General features: G+C 33.2%; 1 protein-coding gene across 2 annotated transcripts; it reads left to right on the forward strand.

The window, feature by feature from the left end:
- The first annotated feature begins 203 nt into the window (after positions 1–203).
- LOC140047084 (sodium- and chloride-dependent glycine transporter 2-like) lies at positions 204–25923 on the forward strand. 2 transcript variants are annotated; one of them, XM_072091895.1, is made up of 14 exons: positions 204–344; positions 8539–8710; positions 10555–10686; positions 12059–12401; positions 14523–14655; positions 15034–15168; positions 16096–16199; positions 16735–16859; positions 17050–17162; positions 17693–17824; positions 18700–18915; positions 21798–21965; positions 22092–22283; positions 25841–25923. In XM_072091895.1, exons 1-13 carry the CDS (start codon positions 309–311, stop codon positions 22275–22277), a joined length of 1995 nt encoding a protein of 664 aa, XP_071947996.1. In that variant the 5' UTR covers positions 204–308; the 3' UTR covers positions 22278–22283; positions 25841–25923. The 2 variants fall into 2 exon arrangements, with proteins under 2 accessions (XP_071947996.1, XP_071947995.1); XM_072091894.1 differs by lacking the exon at positions 25841–25923 and having other exon boundaries at positions 22092–25791.
- The last annotated feature ends 384 nt before the right edge of the window (positions 25924–26307 follow it).

The following is a 26307-nucleotide window of genomic DNA, read 5'->3' on the forward strand; positions in this document are numbered from 1 at the left end:
ATTCTAAAATTATTTAACGTATTATCTATTCAAAATCCTTATAACCCAAATTATTTTATGGGATGAATATTATACCTTTACACTATACTCCCCTGTTTTTAGAAATCGACGATTCTAAATGTAGGCCATTCCATTGATAAAAACTATGCAAAAGGTGATAACGTGAGACGTGTACACCACGTACACTTTGCATGCTGCCTGCTCCAATCTTCGTCGTGTATGTATAAAAAGAAGATATTTGTAGAGCTCCGAAAACAATAAGTTTGTAAAGTTATATGCATCTTTAAAACGTCACGTGTGCTATAAAAATGTCGAACGAGAATCATTCTACAACAATTCCAATGGTAAGCACTATATTCGTTATCTATTTTATGGGTGGGATGTAAAATATTGAGAATAAAATTTGTCTTCTTTCCTGGGCCGACTGATCCCTGTCCCTGGCTGCTGTGTGGCCGGCTAACTTGTGACAGGTGTGTATATAGCCTAGTAGTAGGCCTATATATTTTTCACCTCACTGTGTGAGCCTGGCCTCCACCTCAAGAAGGCCAGGCGAGCCGATGAGCATCAAATAATGCTGTGACTTCTTGTGAGAGAAGGCAGATAAAGTTAATCACGTTTGTAGAAAAACTACCCTCCCTACCCTAGTCTAGGTAGGCTATTTTTTTAAACCTGTTTTTAAAATAAAAAACATTTTAAAAAAAAAAATTTGATACCAATAAAAATTTTTAAGGAAAACTTTTTTTGACAGACCAAATAATATTTTTTCTTCATCTTTTTTAAATTTGTCAATGCTTGCTGTAAAAAAAAATTAATTTATCAATTATCTATATATGTAATTATAAAAACAATCATCTAAACTGTAGAGTAGTAGTACTAGTAGGCCATAATATTAATAATAATAATACATTTTTATTTAATGAAGAATGTTAAATTTAAGAAAACACAATTTATTATTGTTTTCCAAATCCACAAAATACATCAGCCACGTAATAACATGCTGATGGACAACAGCTGGATCTTAGAAAGTGTAGGATTAGGACTACACTATGTCTTGACAGGAAAGCCACTAGATATGTATAGGCCTAGTTCTGTTATAATAGTTTTTTAATCCCTTGTGAAGAGTTACATTATTTAAAACCAGATTACATTTGGTAGGTGCAGTTAGTACTACGACCTTTTTACTGTACTAGGAAATAACTGGTTAAGAATAATAGGGAAATAAGTTACCTACATTTTGTTGAGGTCACCATAAATCCATCAATTTGGGTGAAAGTCTGGGTGAGAGTTATTTGACTTTTTTTGGCACAGCACATCTTTCTATCAGTAGAACCCAAAATAAAACTTTATTTCAATTACCGCAACTGTCCGACAGAACAGAAATTCAGGTTTTACTTAAAATTAACTAAGGTATATAAACACTACACTATCAATCTATCCAAATATGGTAGTGATATGCCCAAATATGGTAGTGATATGACATCATCATGTTCATATGGGCACATCACATTTTTTTGTCACATAAAGTTTGATAGACAGAGCTTTATTGATCCATCCTTAAGTAAATTCATTGCTTGAATAAAAATATAGTAAACTATAATAAATTTATGCTATAAAAATATAACATAACAGGTAAATTAATTACAATTTACAAAACAAGAATTATACAGAAATCAATCAAATATAAAGACTTTTTTCTGACTGTTATGCAAAAATTCGCTAGTATTGTATAATAACCTTGAAAAGGTTAAAGTTTGCCCTATATTTTATGAACCCTAAAACAATTTATTGTTTGTATTGTTATATTAAATTGTGATGAATTGTGCAGAACACACCTGTGTAGTGAGTTACATTATTTATCTAGGCTTGTGCTTCCCTGAATAAATTAATTTATCTAGGCTTGTGCTTCCCTGATTAAATATATGTACCGTATATTTCGGTGTATAAGTCGCACTTTTGACACGCAAATTTGACCTCTAAATTAAGGGTGCGTCTTATACACCGAACATAAATGCCTCACCACACAGATTGTACATAGGCCTAGCCTAGGCCTATCGTCACCTCGTTTGCTAGGCCTGAGTAGGCTAGGCCTAGCTAAAGTAACTAACTAACGTAACGGCAACCTGCTTCTGCCTAGTTTTCAAGGCATTTTAGCATGATGTTATACTAAAAATATGATGAAAAGATTTGTTCATTATGGCGATAAAATTTAATTTGTAAACGTTTACGTACGATTGGAATAGTATTTATTTATACAGTAGTTATACGCACGATCGCCGTACCCCCAGCGCAAGCCCTTCTTGGCGGCCACATGGTGTACGGTATTCGACTAGTATATTCTCCAGGTGATTATAGCATGGACCTAGCGTATACACTTCTTAGATACATGGATACTAATCGAATACGATTGTCCGTGAAAACGTCCGCCCTCTCGAAATGATCGAGCGAGGCTAGCACACATGTACGTGTATACACACATGGTCATGCACTCGATGTTGCGGCTGTTGAGGCTGGGCGCGGCCGAGCCTAGGTAAGAAAAAACCTAAATAAAGGACGCCGTTGCAGATATAACAAAATATATTATTACAATAATATTGATTACAATTTAAAAAAACATTGTTTTGATGAAATATAAGGTGCGTCTTATACACCGACGATATAAAAAATACCGATATTTTACTCTCAGTTAGGGGGTGCGTCTTATACACAGGTGCGACTTATACACCGAAATATACGGTATCTAGGCTTGTTCTCCCCTGATTAAAATTAATACATTATCTATAGGCTTGTACTCCCCTGTGTAAATTTATTTATCTAGGCTTGTGTTCCCCCTGTTTAAATTTATCTAATCTTTTAAAATTTTTAATAATTGACGAAATATAGTCAGTTTGATAGTAATTAAAAATAATTAGTAATAACAATGAATGACCTTTTAGTGTATTTACACATCATGTTGTCATTTAATATTTGTACATTAATTTTTAAAAAGTAAACATTTATTCCCAACGAGCAAATCGGCAAGGTAAAGCTTCGTCCGCTGTTGGATTTAGCGCCTTCAGATTTCAAGTTGGCCTTAAGAAGAAGAAGAACATTGATTTTGTCCATGTAACAATCAATGAATACAGTAGTGCATGTCTAGCTAGAGCCTTGCAGCTAACAGAAGCCACTGTTAGCTGTTTGTATTATCTGGGGAATTGTGTGGATTTCTGACGAATATCTATATTACTATTATTATTTGACAAGAATTGATTTTATTATTTGATTATTTAAATTGATAATTACTACTTAAGTAATTGCTTAATAAGAAATTGCATACTACTTAATGGATGAGTAATATAAATAAATTAATTTATTTTTATGGTTATGCCTGAAGTAGTTGTGTTTACATTCATTTAGTAATATTAATAATAATTAAAATAGAAGAATCCTTCACCATTAGGGCAAAAACAAAAAAAAGTGTCCCCCGAATAGGGGCTGGCTTTAGTGTTAAACATATTTCTTATCATTCATTTTGTCCCCTGAATAAGGGTATCCCAAAGGAGGCGTTTGAACTTTTGAAAAAAAAGAAGTAAATTGAAACCCTTTTGAACTTTACCAACATTTTCTTGGAATTTTTTATCTTTTAAGAAATCTGGTTTTGAGCGAGTTGAAGCTCTGTCTCCACTATCAAACTAGTTTGACAAAAAAGTGTGATGTGCCCAAATATAGTAGAGATACTGTACGACATCATAATGTCGATATTGGCACATCGCATGTTTTTTTCACATAAAGTTTGTTGGTGTAGAAAGAGAAAAGTCTGGAATTATGTTATATTATTAGTTTAATTTTGACAGAATAGAACCATTTTAAATTTCGAGACTAAAGCTCCTGCAGTCTCTACTCTGCTTTCCTCTGATTCAATTATCATTGACTGCTGAGCTGTGGAAATTTCCATCACCTATTTCTCTTACTGAACAATGAATGGTACCGTACCCACACCAGTCTATAACAAGATTCTCTAATAATCTTTTATGGAATTATTTAATCGAAATAATTAGCTCAAGTAGCTAATCTTTTATTTTGGAATCTCTGGTCCATAGAAAGTAAAATTGCATATAAATCCTGATGTAAATTAATAAACAATTAGACTGTACTAATTACTACACTCATCTCAGGATAACATTCCAACTGGAGAGCATTTGTGACTAAGATGTTGTCTTGAGACTAAAACATTTTCACTTATTCGCTAATTAATTCTACACATTAGAGGCCATATCGATTTTCTTAAAAATTCATAAAAAAGGTAGAAAAGAAAGGATAGAAAAGGAGGGTTAGAAAAGGATATCAAAATACTGGACATGTTTTTAACTACTTGAAATAGGGCAGGGGTTGGAGTTTACCCTCTTCGTGGTGATATATATTGTGAGGGCGTGTGGCGCAGTATGTTGGACGTTCGACTACTGATGTTGAGATCGAGGTCGAATCCAACTCTCACCTCATTGCTTTTATCCTTAGGCAAGATACTTTACTTACGTTTGCTTCTCTCCACCCAGGTGTATAAATGGGTACCCGGTTAGATCAAGACACAACTTTGCGCTGATTACTAGCTGCATTATGGGATATGTTTCCATACGTGTGGGCTTGCTTATCCGCTATATTAATATTATTATATTTAATAAAGAAGTATCTTATATTTGATAATAATTGATATTGATTATTAAACTTCTGTATATTGGAATGTTGCCAAGTCCAACTATTAAAATCGTCACAACGCAACTACATAAGCAAGAAGACACGCGCATCATTGCTCCTAGAGTCCTAACCACTTTCATTGAAACCGCTCAACTTTCCTAATAAGGCGTAAATCAGAATAATTGAGACAATGTAATCTGATCAGCGTAAATCCAACTTGTCGTATTTAGCAGACTTGTATTCCCATAATTAAATCGTCAAATTGGAAAACTCGTTAAAGCGGAACCTATTAATTAGATTGTGTCAAATTGATACGCATCAGTTTTTTGTTGATGCTTATTCTACGAGGGTAACCAGAATGTTTTTGTTTATGTTCTTGTCATTCGTAGTAATAACGTATTTTTGATGAACACCAAATACGTCATGATTTATTGATTGAACAATTAAGATGTAAGAGCTTAGAATATTTTTCCAATTAAGCAATTAAGCAATTAACATAAAGGCTTTAATCGATACAGGTGATTAATTGCGTTTAATTGCTATGTTATGACGCAGTATCGTTTTGTTAATTAAGTTTACACTAGTTGGCAACAATATTGCATCCAATTTTGCTGTAAGTAAACTACTACAACAATTGGCCTACTCACTGTACAGTATCAAACTCACAGTTTCTGTACAGATGATAACGATATTGATTGCATGAGTACGCAATTGAATCATTTTCTTTCTCCTCTATACAAGTATCCAGTTTCTGTTTCCAAGACAGACCGAAACCCCGAGATGAAGCTTTCGCAAATCTCAAAGTATAACTTGACGACAGACCAGGCACGCATAACTTACAATTAAAAGTTGATACTGGCGCACAAGCAACCACGCTCCCACTAAGAACATAACGTCACATGTTCCCGTACAATTTGAATGCAAAAAATAAACATATTTTTGATAAACACTAAATACGTCATGATTTATTGATTGAACGATTAAGATGTAAGAGCTTAGAAAAAAATGAAAACGCTCAATAGTGATATCACTATCATGAAGTTGTTTTATATGACGACGATCCAAAGTGTATATCTTACTGTCTGATTTGTAACTATTGTAATTTATTTAAGAAAGATAAAAAAAGGCTAAATCAAGTTGTGAAAAGAGCTAGTAAACTTATAGGCGATATGCCAATCTGCCTGGATGAATTATATAATGACAGATCAATACAGGCTGCTTTGCGTATAATGGGTGATGTCAGTCATCCCCTAAATGATCAGTTTATTCGATCCCGAAGTGGTAGGCTTTGTGTCCCTAAGACAAGAACAAACCGATCCTGTTACGCCTTTATAGCCAACGTCATACATTTGATAAAAAAAGATAGGAAACTGTAGTGTTAACGTATCATTGTTCAATTCTTCCTTTTTAGTATTGTATTTTTAATGTTTTTATAATTTTATGATAAAAGCCTTTAATCTGTATGTTTTTATACTTTTACCTAGCTTTTAATGTATATTTGTGTATTAGTTGAATTTGTATAGTATATCTTTGTTTTTTTAATATTTTTCATGCCAGTTTTAAATGGATTTCCATTTATATTACTATGGACAATAAAATAATATCAGTATCAGTATCGGAATATTTTTTTTTATGCAATTAAAGGGGGATTCTGGGTTTAAAATTGCTTTTAAATATCGTTTATTTATTAAATAAAAAATATTATAACAATATAGACATGTCAGAATGAAGAAGTAATAACGAGAAATTAAAAAAATTAAATTTCATATACATTTTAGGGTAATTCATGGAAAGTCTGTTTTTCAGCAGCTTAGGGAAGCTCATTAATATTCATGAGATATTCACAAAATCACGTCACCAGTGGATTCCAAACTCGCGACGTCATGTACGTTGTGTTTGTCAACTAATTTACATCTCTCTCCCCTGTCAAACGACGACCACCCGATCATTGTGAAATACATTTTTTGTAGATTTTCTAAGCTAGGCCTAAAGTGTAATAATAACAGTAGTAGCATATATTTATTTGACATTTAATGAAATACAAAATTTAGTACAGATACGGAGTCATAAATTATACTTATACTATTTTTATACCTCTATAGTACAGATCGTATTATTATCGGCTTCACGTACAATACTACTCTAGGCCTAGCCTAATAATAATATGGGCGAGAGCCATTCTGACTAGGGATTCCATGCCACGATGGCTACGTTAAAACAATGGGGCCCATGGGCCTAGCTAGCCTACTACTAGACGATTGGCCCATAAATAACAATACCCATCCTAATCCTATCAACCAAACTCCTAAACAATCTAAACCTAAAACGTTCTACAAAATCGGCTGTAAATATTGAAGCAAAACAAGGTCCGATCGCCGTCCACACGTATTATGGTGTCCCGATCGTCTAAGTAGGCCTAAAATAAAATAGGCTTAGTTTACTCTCCAAAAAAGCGGATACTCGTGCATCAAGCAAGTAGACCAGGTAGTAGGAAGGAGACCTAGCCGATCCGGCCCAGTTAAAAATTGAGCTAGCTAGTGTAGTAGACCCTATGCGAATTGATACTACCAGGCCTTTTACTATAGGCTGCACTACACAAATATTCCAACTCTCTCATTCGAGCTATATTATCTATACCATTCCGGTAGGTCAAGTCGACCTTCAATCAAATACTGTACATCGTTCATGTTGTGATTATAGACGGGGTATACTCGACCCGACCAGTTTGGTATTGTTGTATCTGCTTATCACGTGACGATGCCAGGCATGGGGCAGCAGAGAGAGCACGTGTATCGTCGTCTCGCTCGATCCTCAGCAGGAATGTACAGTATACGTTACGCTTCATTGATTTTGATTTTTCCCTAAGTCGGTGCGAAAATCGGCAAACGTAAAGTGCAAACATATCTAATTTTTCACTGTTTTGATGAATTTTCATAAAAAATTGACTTTATAAAATGGGAAGACCGACTAAAATTACATCAGATAAGTATAATTTTACAAAAGTAATTGATATGGTTTATGATAACGAGTCGTCGGAAGATGGACCATTTCACGAATTTCCTATTTTGTAACCACAGTGGGATTTTGCCGTAGCTGCACTTGTAATCTGGCCTGATTTCACAGCCTTCGTTCTGCCTCACTGGGCGCTTATATAAATTGAAACTTTTACCGTTCAAGAGACAAACAAATATATTTTACATTTTTTACTATTCATTTTAAACCCGGAACCCCCCTTTAACATAAAGGCTTTAATCGATACAGGTGATTAATTGCGTTTAATTGCTATGTTATGAAGCAGTATCGTTTTGTTAATTAAGTTTACACTAGTTGGCAACAATATCGCATCCAATTTTGCTGTAAGTAACTACTACAACAATTGGCCTACTCACTGTACAGTATCAAACTCACAGTTTCTGTACAGTAAAATCCCTCATTGAACCCCAATTAAAAGGGACACTTTTCTATTTTGAAATGAAGTGAGGAAGAAGCAATGATTGTAACATTCTGACCAACCCCAGATTCATTAGAACCAAAGGTGTAATAATAATAGGTGTTCTTCTACTGTGTAGTAGGACAATTTGATGTGTTATCCCAGAATCTTCTGAGAAGTAAAGAATTTTATTTTTTTGAAAGAAATTAAGAAAATTGTTGTTGCAAGATTCTTTATATAGCTTACAAACCAATGGAAATGCACTCAGAGTGTCTGCTGAAAGTAAGGGATTTGTGTATAGAGAATTCTTTTACTAAATGCTGCATACAACCCATACTGTAGCGTAAAGGGGTATGGTAATTATTATCAATCACAAATACCAGTGTTCTGGATTATTTTAATAAAATGATAATAATATTTGTGTGGTTTTTTTTTTACAGAAGAAGATGTCCCCAGGAGAAGCAGAGGACTTTCTAAATGAGACAGGGGATGAGAACCAGGAGAGGGGAAACTGGTCCAATAAACTAGACTTTATACTCTCATGCACTGGCTATGCTGTAGGCCTTGGAAATGTTTGGCGCTTTCCATATCTCTGCTACAAAAATGGAGGAGGTACAGTATATTTCGACGCTCTTATTTATTCCTATTAATGGGACACTTTCAGGACCCAACAAAGTGTTGGGCTGGGGTTGGTTGTAGTGTTCCCCTTATTTAGTTCACAAGAAAGTGTCACCATAATATGGATGTCCCCTGAATTGAGGTATCCCAAACCACCAGAGGTTATACTGTATTTTCCTAATTTTCATTTCTTTATTTTCTCATATTCATCCATTTATTTAATCTTAAATCTCAGATCTTTATTTTCGTTCATAATTTCTTCTCCTTTATTTCAAATTCAATGCATTTTCTTTCTATATTATTCACATTAATCAACCAGTTATTCTGTCACAGTGTCATTTAAATTGTCTTTATTATTATACTATTAATAAAGTGTTTGTATATTTTGTTTGTTCAGGTATAGTTTGTTTAAGTAATAGTAAATTGGCTGTTGTATTAAATGAACACATCCCTCTGTTGACTGAACAGCTGTTGCATCATCCTACAGAATGAGAAATGTCAACTTTTATTATATAAAATAAATCTTTTTTTTGTAAATTCCTGACTAGGCTACTGTTTTTAATTTTGAGGTCATGAACTGTGTCTGCAGCCTTAATATTACAGTAATAAGTGTAGCTATTTTAAAATAAAATATAGCTTTTTATCATCATGATGGGGATCCAAGGACTAGCTCGGCATACACACCTTCCCATCTAAATTTTGAATATTGAAATGTAAAAGAAAGAACATTCAGTTCAGCATTTTTTATGCCCCCAGCCCTCTTGATTTCAAAATCCTGGATCCACACTGATCATCAATTTCAGTGCAACACAATGAATTAAGTCCATCAGATGAATGTTATAGTTTATAGGCTATGTCATGGCACAGCCCTACATTTTTTCACTGCTGTACTGTGATCAAATACATACCTACAAAATAGCCGAGAAAGTAGTTGTTCATAGTGACGTAATTACATAATTAGTTGCCTGTATCGTATACTGAAATAACCCACCTGCTGGGGTTAGTTTCAACGACTACCTACCCATCTCGTCCCGTCTCGTCAGATTTCTATGAGGTAAAGATGACCTATCCCGAGGCATGCTGTGATGTCAGAGCATGGTTCTCTCACACTATGATATTAGAATACATTCAGAACAACTAGAAAAACAAAACTACATTACATCCATGCATGGGTGGGACATTACTATTCAAATCAGAAGGGTATTCAATAGTGTTCTCAATAAAATACCCAAGTTATTAAATATTGTTAAGATCAGCTGATAGATATTCTATGAACATTGCATAGAGTTTAGTATAGATGACATACAAGCAAATCAGTACAGTAGGTCAAGGTCAAAATGCGTTCAGCTAATACCTGCATAGTTTTTGACTAACATTGCATTAGATATATATTTTGTTATATTTAAAAAAAAGGTTGCAACTGTCCCTGATATAAATGAATTTGAATAAGAAGCTGGGGACTAACTTAATTAACCGACATTATATAAAACTGTTAAAATTATACTCATTTTAGGCTTACAATAATATTAATATATCCTGGATTTATATAGCGCCTAATGTTGTGAAGCCTCTAAGCGCTGTACATAAACTAATACGATAAAAGGGATTCCAACCATGCTGCTAATATACTATTAATAGTAGATGTATAAATTGTGTGAAATGAGTGAAATTGATTTTGGCCACGGATGTACCTGCTAATTCATTGCCACTCCCTTATCTGAACTTGATATTAATGCAGAATTATATGCGTTTGTGTTTTTAATTAAGACTAAGGGTGTAATGGTAATATAATTAATAATCACCAGTAAGTTTAAAGATTTTTAACAATTTTTTTTTAGGTGCATTCCTTATACCATATCTCATTATGTTAGCCTTTACTGGTCTACCAATCTTTTTCTTGGAAGTGTCAATCGGTCAATACAGTAGCCAAGGACCAATCACATGCTGGCGGTCAGTACCCCTTCTCAGAGGTAAGTGTAATTTATCGTTATCCCAAGTTTATAAGAAGGATATTATATCATTGTAATGCGTACTTACCTATGTTGAATCAAGTTATAATGTTTCTACTAATACATTATAAAAAGTATTTTGAAACGATAAAGCAGATGCCTAAAACATAATCCAGTGACCAATCGAGGATTTTGAAATACTGTAGGATGGGATGGCGATTTAGGAAAGCCTTGGATGGCTGGATCAAATGAGAACAATATTAAAAGGTTGATCAGCTAATAATGCCATATATGGAGAGACAGCAATTGTAATGTAAACAAAAAATGAAACCTTCTGTGAATTATTATTTGGAATCATTTTTGGACTAAAAATCCAACAGTAACTTTCCAACTACAGGATGGAAATTGTTTTATAATTTAAAATTAAGTCTCATTTGAGGCTAGGGACTGGGGTTAAAAGAGTCGTGAGTTGTAACCCTGGCACTAGGTCAAGATTGAACCCTGGACCATGGGATTGCAAGGCAAGCATTATTAACCACCAAGCTACAGCTCTAGATGTCCTCTAATATCAAGTTATTGTAAACCCAATGCTATTTTATACAAATGAGTAAAACAGTTGTTTATGAGAATATATAATTCAAGAGACCTTGTTTATTTCCTTTTTCCCAGACAGTGAAAGGTGTTGGTAACTGGGCCTCTGTATTAACGTTGACCTTTCACACCCTTAGGTCAAGTACCATAGCAATAAAGAAATCCCAGTTAAAGGTCGCCTATGTCTACTTTTTAATTATGGAAATTTATTTTATTGTTACTACTGCAGTAAAGTTTCCTTGAACCAAAAGAACATAAAGAAATATTTAGAGATAAAATGTGTAAGTTGTAATTGTTAATGCTTGGCACTTTATTTCTGACTGTTTCATTTATTGTATTGATTATAGCTTTTTTCTTGTTTTGTTTGTATTTCCATTGATATCGTTCTGGCTGGGAGACTGCCGTATTTTAGACTTGAACGGAAAGGGGATTCCCCTCACATAGTCACCACTCTATACTGCTCCTTACCTCCCTGGTCTCTTGTTGATAAATAGAGGGATCCCACCACCCATAAGTAATTTGACTAATCATGTGATTGGTCAACTCAATTCCGTTGTGCCTACATTGTTGCGGTGTGTCCTGGTGGAAACCGAGCCTTAGCAGAGGGGATAATACTGATTGTAAAAAGTAAACATTAAATATCTTGCATTGTGTCCTGGTGGGAACTGAGCCTTACCCGAGGTGATAATACTGAATGTAAAAAGTAAACATTAAATATCTTGTGGTGTGTCCTGGTGGGAACTGAGCCTTACCCGAGGTGATAATACTGAATGTAAAAAGTAAGCATTAAATATCTTTTTAGGCATAGGATACGGTATGGTGATGGTGTCAATTTACGTTGGCGTGTACTACAACGTGATCATCATGTACGCAATCTACTACATCTTCGCGTCTTTCACCAAAGTACTGCCATGGGCAGGTTGTCGGCACGAGTGGAACACGGACTACTGCAACGAGGTCTTTGACGAATGCATCAGCAGCCAGGGCATTATGAATTTTTCCAACGCATGCGTTAACTTGACCTCTCTCAGCGACCTAGACTTGGACTTGTACAACATTACTGAAGAAAATGGTGTTTTCGATATCAGTAATTACTCCGATCCGTTTGCCGAATCTCGTAGACGTGCGAGCGAAGAATATTGGAAGTAAGTTTTTGTATTCTGCATGATTTTATATATTTTAACAGAATTTCTGTGAGTCAGTTTAAATTAATTCACCCAATATCCCAAAACTATATTGTGGTTACCCACAATATTGGACTTCCAGCCAGTCTAGACCTCAGAATGCACTTTAAAGAATAGAACACAAGGCTTCAATAGATCTGAAATAACATTTAACATTAACAATGATAATATAATACCTGATTTTTATAGAATAACTATTTTTTATTAATAGATTGATAATGTGTAATCGTTATTCTTATAAATGAATTTTAGATTTTTTTTTTCTAATTTGTCATATATTTCTATTAAAACCTTTTTTCCTGAGAAATTATACCAATATCTATGAAATATGAAAGCATAAACATTGTACGTTGTTTAAAACCATTACTTGCCTTGGTTCCCCATCTACGTCATTTTTTAAAATTGGTGTAGTTACACAAGAGACAATACATTGTTTTGTAAACACTGTACAGGTTCTTAGTATTTCCATGAAATCTCAAATCCATCAGTGATAATTTGTTGTTTTCATTTATAAAATGAACTATCTTGAATTAATGATAATGATATGCTTCTGTTTTTTGTGTGACATGATAATTAACAATTTTGCATGAATTTAAAGTTAAATCATCAGAAAACAATGTATCAAAATGTATAGGAGAATTTATTTTAATTTACTCAATCACATATTACAATATTACAAACGTCATTATGTTCAAACAAGTAGTTATATTTTGTATATTGACATACCAAACAAAATAAAAAGTTGAAAAAAATATTATTTTAATTCAGGAAAATTATGGTAAACAATTAATTATCTCCATAATAATATTACAAACAAATTTAATTTATTCAATATTTTCAAATATATAGATTGATATTACATATCTTCCAACAAAACAAGCAGTTATATTTTGTATATTGACGTACCAAAGAAAAGAAGATTTTGAAAACAATTCTTTTTATTCAGGAAAGTTATGGTAAAGAAGGAATTATCTCCGCATTAATATTGCAAATAAATTTAATAAATTTTTTTTATTCTGGAAAACATTTTCAAAGAAAAATTATTTGGACAAATCAATTTAAAAAGTTCATGATTTAGTATTTCTGAGTTTCGTCCAATATTTCTTGATGTTCTGGAAAAAATTGCTAAATTTAATAAAAAGTTTGATTTTTTGACAATTTGTTGGTCTAAACATTTTAGTTTGGAAAAAGTAAAATTCAAAAGAACATCTTGAAGGTTGGACGTAGCTCTTTCTTGTGAACTTTAAAAATGTTTGTCTTTTCTGCAGAATATTTTCTATCGTCAGTAGGCGGACAAACACCTGTCTGAAAGGCAGCTAACATGACAGATCTGAAGTTGGTAAACCCCATTCACACTGGTGAAATTCTAATCCTTGTAATAACAGGGTAATCATCTTGAGTATCTGCATGCCTGTCAACTATTAAGGGCTAAAGCTGACAATTATTAGTTTAATGGTGTTGATCACAGTTACAAATTATGCCATATTTCAAACCAGAATAAAACAGAAGTGAGCCCTCTATATCTGGTATTCCTCTTAAAGTTGACAGGTATGAAAATCTGCGATAAAAGAGACTATTCATGCCATCGTAAGGGACAGGGGAAACCTTTGGATGAAAATAATAAAAATGATGGGGGGTCAGGGAGGGGTTAAGAGAGTTTGGGGTGAACTTCATAACAATCAGTTCCCTATGAATATAAAGATTATATGTGTTCAATATATTAATATTTTGTTTGTTGTTGTGGACTTGTACTTTCATCTGTGCTTCATAAATTGACATTCTACCATCTTTTGTGTTGTTTGTTGTGTTCAAATAACCTCTTCTGTAATTAGTAACCATTTTCATACCATACACTAAACTCTCTCTCTCTCTCTCTCCGCACATTTTTCATTTGATAAATACTCCATAATCATATTTAAACATAAAATTACCTAGGCACCATCCCTCTCAGCAGTCTGCGTTTTCAAGTCACACTCACAACCAATTACAGCTGTGTTTTCACCAAGTATCTCACTTTAAAAAGTAGTACACTGTGTACCTTCTACTGATATTTATTTTTTACTTTTTACAATTTAATTTCAGATTTCATGTTTTACGCGAGTCTGAGAGCCTTGGTGACTTTGGCTCTATAGATTGGCGTCTGGCGTTGTGTTTGATGCTGGCCTGGACTATTGTATTCTTCTGTCTTATACGGGGCGTCAAGTCATCAGGAAAGGTACAGTATCAATATATTTTGATCATTACAGGATGAAGGAGAATTTTTTATTTTCAGTCTCTGTTAATGTCTTTATGTGTCTAGTTTGCTCAGGTTCAATCTATTGATAGATTCACCAAAAAAACATTTTTTTTTTGCAAAGTGGTGATTGTTAATCATTTTTGCAAACAAACATTAATATATGAAATCTAAATTGGGTTACTACTTATTAAAGTCGCCTGGTTCGAGGGTCAAACATTTCTTGGTGATAGTGGTTTTTCTACCTTTGACCTTTGACCTTCCAAAGTGTTCCAAAGAATCTTTTTTTTTTAAGGAATAAAAATAAATAAACAAAACATCAAAACTACAAATATATCTTGAAATTTTTGTTTGTTTCAGGTTGTTTACTTCACAGCAACTTTCCCGTACCTTGTACTTTTTATCTTGCTCATTCGTGGTCTCACACTACCGGGATCGACAGACGGCATTTTATTTTTCATCACGCCAAGATGGGAGAAGCTGGCAGACCCGACAGTAAGTTACTAAATCATTGGTTTTGAGTGTCTAATTGTGTCCTTATGTTTGTGGTTTTTTCTCTTCTCTTGGAGCCTTAGGTTATAGTTATAGTCTTAATAGTATTGTTTCTTTCAAATCTTGTTTTGATATCTATTTTATTGGATGCATAATCCCCGACGCCATAATATTATCACATAATGTAGTCTCTTTTAATCATCTTTAATGTTTTTTACTATATTTTTGGTTGGATGCATAATCTCTGATGCCATAACATTATCACATTAAATAGTCTCTTTTAATCATCTTTAATGTTTTTTTTGTTGTTATAGGTTTGGTTGGATGCATACTCTCCAACGCCATAACATTATCACATAATGTAGTCTCTTTTAATCATCTTTAATGTTTTTTACTATATTTTTGGTTGGATGCATAATCTCTGATGCCATAATGTTATCACATTAAATAGTCTCTTTTAATCATCTTTAATGTTTTTTTTGTTGTTATAGGTTTGGTTGGATGCATACTCTCCGACGCCATAACATTATCACATAATGTAGTCTCTTTTAATCATCTTTAATGTTTTTTACTATATTTTTGGTTGGATGCATAATCTCTGATGCCATAACATTATCACATTAAATAGTCTCTTTTAATCATCTTTAATGTTTTTTTTGTTGTTATAGGTTTGGTTGGATGCATACTCTCCGACGCCATAACATTATCACATAATGTAGTCTCTTTTAATCATCTTTAATGTTTTTTACTATATTTTTGGTTGGATGCATAATCTCTGATGCCATAACATTAAAACATTAAATAGTCTCTTTTAATCATCTTTAATGTTTTTTTACTATATTTTTGGTTGGATGCATAGTCCCCGACGCCATAACATTATCACATAATGTAGTCTCTTTTAATCATCTTTAATGTTTTTATATTCCATAGGTTTGGCTGGATGCAGCATCTCAGATATTCTTCTCATTAAGTGTTGCATGGGGTGGACTTATCACACTTTCATCATACAATCGGTTTCATAACAACTGTTACTTGTAAGCAGTTTAAAAAATAATAAGTTATTAGTGGAGCTGTAGCTTGGTGGTTAATATGCTTTCCTTCCAATTTTTAGGTCCATGGTTCAACATAGTTCCAGGGTTTTAACTCTTTCAACTCCAATTCCTAAGCCCCAAATAAATTATGAAATAGTTTATCCATCCTGTAATTGACGAGTTTGTGGTCACTGTTGGATGCGTATAAAATTTGAAATAAAAATGAATATGATATAATAACTGACATGCTGTACAGGGACTTTTTCATACAAGTTATCTATGGTCTCTGTATTTATTAGAAAGGGATTGAGATTCATAATATTTCTTAAGCTCTGTCTACACTATCAAAGTTTATGTGACATGTGATGTGCCTATATATAAACATGATGATGTCATATCACTATCGTATTTGGGCACATCACACTTTTTTTTTATCAAACTAGTTTGATATTGTATACAGAGCTTTACTTTAACTTGCCTAGACCATTTCGTTGCTATAATATCGCAAGCTAACAATCAGTATTTTACTGTTTTTCAGTGACGCCATCTTGATACCTATTATCAACTGCAGTACAAGTATCTTTGCTGGATTTGTTATCTTTTCCATCTTGGGTTTCATGGCTCATGAGTCTAACAGAAAAGTAGAAGATGTGGCAGATCAAGGTATAGCAGTTTTAAGCTCCATTCACACTGTGCAGCTTTAAACTCCATTCACACTGTGAAGCTTTAAACTCCATTCACACTGCACAGATAAAACAGATATAGTAAATTATTTATATAGATAATTTATATAGATAAATTGATCATGTAGTCAAATGCCTCCTTGTATATTTTACTGATTTCTTTTTTGCAGGCTTTGGTTTGGCATTTATAGCTTACCCCGAGGTAGTGGCTAGCCTGCCAGGTGCCCCTGCGTGGTCCATTCTATTCTTTGTCATGTTGCTAACTTTGGGGTTAGACACACAAGTAAGTTTTTTTTGTATTTTCAGCGTTCAAATTAGTACAGGTCTGCAGTGGCCAGTAAAAACCATGACAGGCATGTAAAACTCTTAAGTTCAGCTGATGTCATGAGATGCCATCTTCAATCTATCAATATTGATGAATTTGGATCAGTAAAAAAACATATCTACTGACACAATAGGGCAGTTTAAAATAGCTTAAGCTCAATCTACACTATCGAACTGGTTTGACGTAAAAAGTGTGCCTAAATATGGTAGTGATATTCCTAAATATGGCAGTGATATGACATCATAATATCCATATATGGACACACATTTTTTTGACACATAAAATGTGATAGTGTAGACAGAGCCTTAAGGATTACCTCTTATTTCTATCTAGCTGAAATAAAACATTTTTTATACTATAGCATGCTTTTTTTTAAATCAATGAAATAAACGTTTACACAAGATAGAGGAAGAGAGGGAGTTAGCAACAGATTTCACTAATATTGATAGTGATGTCTACTGACAGAGTTATTAAATTTTTTTTTTTAGTTTACGATATTAGAAACAATCTGTACTGCCCTCAGCGATCACTTTCCCAAACAACTGAGAGATCGAAAGACATATGTGATGCTTGCCACGTCAATTTGTGGCTTCTTGCTTGGACTGACTTGTATAACGGAAGTAAGTATTTAAGTCACTTTGTTGCCGACATTGATTTTATAAAGGTTTTGACATCACGCGGCTGTTGAAAATAACAAACAAATGACTGTAAATTTGAATTGACAAATATAACTGTGAGAGTCCAAAATAGCTACACTTTCCACAATGTTTTCGAGGACATCAATTGGCTGGCAACAAATTGTTATGACGAATAATAAGTAATTTAAGTTATCTTGTATCCGACTCGAGGACATTTCATTTCTTCTTTCCTTTTTGACATTGTGCAGTGAATACCTACATTATTGTTATATAATTAAAACTACTGTACTACAAGTTTTTTTCCTACTCTGATGTAATTAGTGCATTGAGAACCCTTTGCAAAAATAATGTACAAGTAATTCATTCATTCATTGACATTTATTCATTTATTTGAAACAGTCACTCCAAGAAAAATCAACAAGCATACAGTTATTGGTAATAATAATTCTTGGGTATGACTTAAACCTATAACTTCCACCATACTTCTAGACCACCAATCTTGCGTTTATTCGAGGGAGATGTTTTTTTGGGTGTAATATGGTAACATGTATAATCAAATAAATATTAGATATGAAAAAATAAAAGTGATAAATACAGTATTGTTATTGTATCAAAATTATTGGAAAATTGTAAATCATGTCAATCAATGAATTCTACTACAAATAGAAAAGTGTAGTAATACAATATGTTGTGTGTATGCATGTGGCGGGCGGTTTATTTGAGGAAATAAATAAAGGCCATGGGGGCGTTCATTCAAAGCAGGCGTTTATTCGAAAAAACATGGTAAGTACATGCACATAAAAATGGATTTTTAATAAGCATTTACAGATATGACAGACACTTATTTTCTTTTTAAGGCTGGACCGTGGTGGGTGTCACTCCTGGACAGCTATGGCGCTGGATTTGTACTCGTTATATTTGGTCTTTTGGAATGTGTTGCTATTGGATGGATCTATGGATTTAAGAGATTCACAAGTGACATAGCAACCATGATTGGTGACAAACATGTTGATACGAATATATTTAAAGTGTGGCACCTTTTCTGGGTTATCATAACTCCTTTTATGTTGGCTGTAAGTGTAAAGTGTGTTTTCTATTTTTAATAATAATGTTGTTCTTATATAGCTCTTATAAGCTCAAAGCCTCTAATGGCTTTACATTATTAACCCAATCATTTTGGCTGAAACATGGAAACATACTTTCATAATGTTGCTGCTTTCTCCATCTATAAATTGGATGACTGTATGTCAGTATGAATGCTAGTTGACCATAGCCCAATATCTGATCTCACATCCATCCTATTGTCACTTCAGACAGACTTTCTTTATCTGTACCTCTATGACTGGTTGATAACATGAATGCTAGTTGACCATAGTCCAATATCTTATCTCACATCCATCCTATTGTCACCCCAGACAGACTTTCTTTATATGTACCTCTATGACTGGTTGATAACATGAATGCTAGTTGACCATAGCCCAATATCTTATCTCACATCCATCCTATTGTCACCCCAGACAGACTTTCTTTATATGTACTTCTATGACTGGTTGATAACATGAATGCTAGTTGACCATAGCCCAATATCTTATCTCACATCCATCCTATCGTCACCTCAGACTTCTATGACTGATTGAGAACATGAATACAAATTAATCATGTTTATCATGATTAATCTGCTAAACATTCTTCTCTGTTGAATTCTTAAGCCCTGTCTACACTATTGCTTGCTTGATTATTTTTTTCCGCCTAAAAACTACTCCTCTTTCTCCTCCTCAAATCTATTATTACATATTAAATTTTTGGTTGTAAATGTGATTAATAAGTGATTTAAGCTCTATCTCCAGTATCAAACTAGTTTGACAAAAAAGTGTGATGTGCCCAAATATGGTAGTGCTATGACACCATCAGGTCCATATACGAGCACATCACATTTTGTTGTCGCATAAAGTTTTATAGTGTAGACAGAGATTAAGAAAACATATTTGGTATTGATTGCTCATTGCAAGGTTAAATGTTATGTGCGTGAGTGTGAACATGCTTTACCGGTTAAATGTACTAACTGTTGGTGATTCACCTCAAGCTAGCTGAGACGATGTACTTTAAAGCTCAACCATGCAGACCTTATTTCCTGACTTTTAAAACACTTCTTTACTATAAACTGCTTCTTTCAATCTCAATTAAAAATGTAAAACTTTGAATTGAACACATGATTTTAAAGTTCTGACAAAAACACAACAGACAAATGTTGACCTACTGTCCGCATTTCTTTTTTTGTGGGCGGGCCAGTAAAATTTGTTGAAATAGTTTAAAATGATGTTACTGCTATAAGAAAAGTTTGACCGAGATTTATAAAAAATTAGTCACTTTAAAACATTCATATTTTAGAAGTTTAAGTTCGGAATTTTTTAATTTATTTGTTTTATTGTTCGGTCAAAGTATTTAAAATTCTTCTGTTCACTAATACTCTGTTTACACTATCAAACTTTATGTGATAAACAAATGTGATTACCCATGGACATGATGATGTCGTATCACTACCATATTTAAACATACCACTACCATATTTGGCCACATCAATACTAGTTTGAATTAGCATAGTTTTTGTACTAGTTTAGCACTAGTTTGAATTAAGCATAGTTTTTGTTACATCTAAATGTGACTTTAAATCAACATTCAATTCATTAAGGGCCTATTAGCTAGAAGCTTGGCCTATATACCAGGGAATACTGATTCAGTTTGCCTGGGAATCAAGTAAACAAATAATGCAAAATATTCCATGTTACAAAAATATTTGTCATATTTTTACTGCAGTAATGCTCTATTTTTGTTACCACTTTAATATTGTTGTGTTTTTAGTTTGTTTGATTATTTTTTTCCGCCTAAAAACTACTCCTCTTTCTCCTCCTCAAATCTATTATTACATATTTAATTTTTTGGTTGTAAATGTGATTAATAAGTGATTTAAGCTCCAGTATCAAACTAGTTTGACAAAAAAGTGTGGTGTGCCCAAATATGGTAGTGCTATGACACCATCAGGTCCATATACGAGCACATCACATTTTGTTGTCGCATAAAGTTTTATAGTGTAGACAGAGATTAAGAAAACATATTTGGTATTGATTGCTCATTGCAAGGTTAAATGTTATGTGCGTGAGTGTGAACATGCTTTACCAGTTAAATGTACTAACTGTTGGTGATTCACCTCAAGCTAGTTGAGACGATGTACTTAAGCTCAACCATGCAGACCTTATTTCCTGACTTTTAAAAGACTTCTTTACTATAAACTGCTTCTTTCAAGCTCAATTAAAAATGTAAAACTTTGAACACATGATTTTAAAGTTCTGACAAAAACACAACAGACAAATGTTGACCTACTGTCCGCATTTCTTTTTTTGTGGGCGGGCCAGTAAAATTTGTTGAAATAGTTTAAAAGGATGTTACTGCTATAAGGAAAGTTTGACCGAGATTTATAAAAAATTAGTCACTTTAAAACATTCATATTTTAGAAGTTTAAGTTCTGAATTTTTTAATTTATTTGTTTTATTGTTCAGTCAAAGTATTTAAAATTCTTCTGTTCACTAATACTCTGTTTACACTATCAAACTTTATGTGATAAACAAATGTGATTACCCATGGACATGATGATGTCGTATCACTACCATATTTTAAACATACCACTACCATATTTGGCCACATCAATACTAGTTTGATAGTGTAGACAGAGCTTAAGCATAGTTTTTGTTACATCTAAATGTGGCTTTAAATCAACATTCAATTCATTAAGGGCCTATTAGCTAGAAGCTTGGCCTATATACCAGGGAATACTGATTCAGTTTGCCTGGGAATCAAGTAAACAAATAATGCAAAATATTCCATGTTACAAAAATATTTGTCATATTTTTACTGCAGTAATGCTCTATTTTTGTTACCACTAATATTGTTGTGTTTTTAGTTTGTTCTTTTATTTAATTGGATCAACTGGAAAGAGCCTACTTACAGTGAAATGCCGTTCCCAGCTTGGGGCGTGGCTATTGGTTGGCTTATCGTTAGTAGCATTATTCTTTGGGTTCCAGCTATCTGGATTTTTGAAATTGCGACATCAAAAGGAACATTTCAGGAGGTAAGTGGCAAGAAAAACAACAATCAACATATTCCCTGTCCATTTAATGTATTAGTGTGTTGAAATATTTTATATTATAATCAAATACACTAATTGCCATTCTTTTGATTATATTATATCTTTTAGCGAGTATTACAAATGCTACAACCAGCACCTAAATGGGGACCAGCTTTGCATAAACACAGATTGGAAGCGGATGAGGTTCACAGAAATCGTGGCACCAGCATGGGTGGCATCATAACTCAACGTCACGCTATCAACGACGACTTTGTGGTCACTGAAGAACAGAAGGTTCCACTTCAGGATGCATAAGTAAAGGTGTGTTCGCACTGCATCCAAATCGACAACCAAAATCGGAGTCTGTGTGAATTTATTGGAAGCTATAACAAAACTAAAACTAAAGCTCTGTCACACTATCAAACTAGTTCGACAAAAAAAGTGTGGTGTGCCCGAATATGGTAGTGATATGTTTAAATATGGTATATGTCCATATATTGGTACATTTTTTTTGTCATATAGGTTGATAGTGTAGACAGAGCTTTAGAGAGACTTGATAAATCTGATAAAGTTAATATACATTCACACACTATTCAACCTGTCTGTGGAGTTAGTGGTTTTATTCATACTGTACTAAAATTAGGTTCAGTAATGTTGGAAAGATTATAGCTTCATTGAATGTACAGTCAACTATCCCAATACTAGAAAGACTGGCCTAATGTGTCTGGCTTGGACCTCAAGTCTGGTTTTGTGAGGGCAAACTGTATTACCTGTACAACTCCAAATACACCTAAAAGGTCAAATAAAATATGGAATAGTGAGAGGGTACAAACAAATGGCCTGTTTACAAGATACTGTAGGTTAATCTGGATTTGATCAAATTGGTGTTTATTAAAATAAGTATGCAATGTCTGGCTGTTTCAGGGTATGGTTTATCATAATACAAATGCTGCTCATCTCTCAACTGTTATTAGATAGTGACAATGCAATTGTATTCAGATTTTAATATGTAAAGAAAGCATATTTATACTTTATATTTAATTACTATATAATGTGTAAATTAAGGATTGTAGTTCTATCGTGTGACTTATTCCCTGCTAAAGTAAACACATAACCTACACATACATGCCCACCCTGGAGTATAACCTGACCCTCATATACTCAGGGAGAAAAAAAATATACTCTATATATAATATTCCCTCCATGATACTGTATACTTTAGTTTTCTGTCCCACTACATTTTAGTACATAGGTGTAACCTACACCCGTACCCCAAATATAAGTTGAGTGGGCTTATTCCTGAGACTTACTGGTACATTTATATATTATATGATAGTACAAATGCTGCGTATCATGATGTTATATAATAGCTTTAGTGAACAAACATTCAGTGTATCAATATGTATCAGTACTTGTGTCATACTTGCCAGTTAAGCTATTGTAGATAGTGAAATATTAAACATTGTAGTTGGTTTGTACTGTAAGTAAGCTGATCTTAAACAACAGTATATCAGAAATAAATCGAAAACATTTCTCTTTAATATTTATTTTGCAATATTGAAAGTAAGATTAAACACAATATTTGTGACAGTGGCGTAACGGCTATAAGCCCTCGAAAAAAAGCTAAAAATGCCCAAGTATTTACATACAATGATATAAATTATAATCTAAGGCACAGTGATACACATCTATTCATCCCGAAGCCAAAAACCGATTTTAAAAAACGAAGTCTGTCTTATCGTGGAACAATTATATGGAATAGTCTCAATGTTGATACCCTTCCAAATTCAGTTAAGTTGTTTAAAGCGTATCTGAAAAATGCATTGTAAAACATAATGGTATGGTAATCTACGATGGTGTACATCCAACTTTTAAAATGGCTAATACTATATAAAATGTATGTTTTATCACTAATTTATTTTAAGGTAAATGAAATCAAAAAGATTTATTATGTATTACAGTAGAATCCCCATAAATTATACACTTCGATAAGGGTTTCCGTTTACACGGGAAGTACCGGTATGGTGTACCCTAAATAGAGGTGTCTGATGAAGGGGATTCTGCTGTAATTTTGTTTCTTTTCAATTTCAATTTTTTCGTTTCTGTCATATTTATATGGTGTTTATTTTTTTTTGTAATACAGTATCACGAACTTGTGTAAAAACAATCAATATTGATTGAACGAGTTGTACTGCACATCAGTCTCGTGTCTAAATAAAGTTTATATATATAAGGCTCCAGCGTTGAAGGGCCACTTACTGTTCAAATCCAGGGGCCTTAGACCTCTATGTTACAAAAACTTGTGGTAAACCTAGGCCGGGGTTGTTTTGTATAGAAAGTGGTGTTTAGGGAAATGAGGTTCTTCGGGTAACTGTGTTGTACAGAAAGGGGTTGGGGCAAGGGGACAGATTTTGTCTTTAAACTTCTTACAGAAAAGAGTAGGTTGAGTGGGGGAAAGAATGATCAATGTGTATTGTTGTTTTCTGTAGAGAAAGGAGTGGTTAGTGTGGAGTAGGGGAGGGAGGGGGATGATGGGTAAGCTGTTCCATCTGTTTAACTTTATACCGAAGAATAGATGGTTAAGAGGTTGAACTCGATTTCTTTATAACTGTATATTATGTAAATTAAATTTTGTTTTTCTAGTAATTTTGTATATTTTAAGTTTTTTCTTCACAATACAATCAAATATTTGATTTAAAAAATTTGGTAATAGTTTTAATCAAAACCAATTTTAAATAATTTGTTATTTATATTCTGTATGCATTTACAAAAGTACTTGGATATTCAGGTATTTAATTTAGACATGATAGATAAAACAAACCACAGGACATAGAATACATCATTATACATTATACATTCCTTATCCTAAAGATGAATAATAAATCAGGAATCGCTCATAATCGGTTTTTATCCGACTTAAAATATGAATGTAGTCTTTGTAAGTAAACATAGCTATTATGTTTTTAGCAACTTTGTTTAGTACTGGTAAAAAAAAAAGCATTTTAAAAGAAGCACCCAAGGCGGGCAAACTGACGCCTGCTTTGCAATTTTTCAATTTAATACGGGATAATAGAATTCAACAAATGACAGATTTTTGTGCTTTTAGATGAGACATTTTACATCTGTGATATATTGGGAATTTTTAGTTGTTATATTTGGCTCTTGTTCAATAAATAGTAATGATTATTGGCATACCTTATCATTGCACTCAGAGTAAATGGTGAAAGAATAATTGCAGTTGTAAAATTATCAAAAATCTTAAAGGAATATTGTCCCTCTGAAAAATGAAGATAAATAAAATCAAAACCATTTTGCAGTTATAATAATTTATTCACTTCTGTAGAAAAAAAACCAACAAATTTCACTTCATTAAAGACAAAATAAAAGGTTTAACCAAAATCCCAATTTGACAATTTTATTGCTTTAAATTACCGCAAATTTTTAAAATGGCATATTCAACCAAAAAAATTATAAATAATTTTTTTTCAGAGGGACAATATATCTTTAAGTAAGAACTGTTAATACTTATGCCTAGAAGTAATAGTCAAAACCTGTACAAAATGATTATTTTAAGATCACTTTTACATATGTTAAGCACAAACAATGTTAATTTATTCCAGTGATACTGGATTATTTAATAAATAGTAAAGCAGTATAACCACATTTGTGTAGAGTACAGCCTATTTTTTGCTTTGCTCCACATTGAAACCAAATTGAACATTGCATGCATTTGAACTTTATGTGTTTTTTTTAGGTCAGTTTGCTATTATGAGTCACACTGCCCCAAAATGTTGCTATATTTAGGAATGTGTGTTAATTATTAAACGATTTATAGCTAGACATGATGTGCCAATGATAATTTTTTTTTCTGTCAACAGTATAGTAACCCAGTTCATTAATCTGTACACTTGCCCCAAGTGAGTGTGGCCGAGCGGTTAAGACAGTGGAACCGTAATCCATGGCCATAACATCGGCAAGGGTTCGAGGCTCACTCGCTCCATGGTTCTGAGCGTAGAACAAGTCTTCTCGGATAAGGACTATAAACCGTAGGTCCAGTGTACATCTGGCTTATGTGCACTTTAAAGAACCTAGTACATCTTTCGAAACGAGTAGTAGGTTACCCCTGTGTACTAGTTCATACATACACACTGTCGTGGACAGACGTAATGGCGCCGTAGTTGGCTGCCGATGACACAATGTGACCTTTATTTCTTTGTTGAAAAGATGTAAAATCTAAGTCCACAGTGCCTTTGATCACTAATTGTTGCTGGAATTGGCGCTTTACAAATTACGTATATATTATTAATATTATTATTTCTTTTTCTTCATCTTTTTTTTTTATTTT

The sequence above is a fragment of the Antedon mediterranea genome, chromosome 4 (genome assembly GCF_964355755.1).
Source record: "Antedon mediterranea chromosome 4, ecAntMedi1.1, whole genome shotgun sequence".
NCBI classification, from domain to species: domain Eukaryota; kingdom Metazoa; phylum Echinodermata; class Crinoidea; order Comatulida; family Antedonidae; genus Antedon; species Antedon mediterranea.

Coding starts and splice junctions, on each gene's coding strand:
- LOC140047084 (XM_072091895.1), top strand. CDS start 309: ATGTCGAACGAGAATCATTCTACAACAATTCCAATG. Junction 345..8,538: donor ATTCTACAACAATTCCAATG/GTAAGCACTATA, acceptor TTTTTTTTACAG/AAGAAGATGTCCCCAGGAGA. Junction 17,825..18,699: donor GACTGACTTGTATAACGGAA/GTAAGTATTTAA, acceptor TTTCTTTTTAAG/GCTGGACCGTGGTGGGTGTC.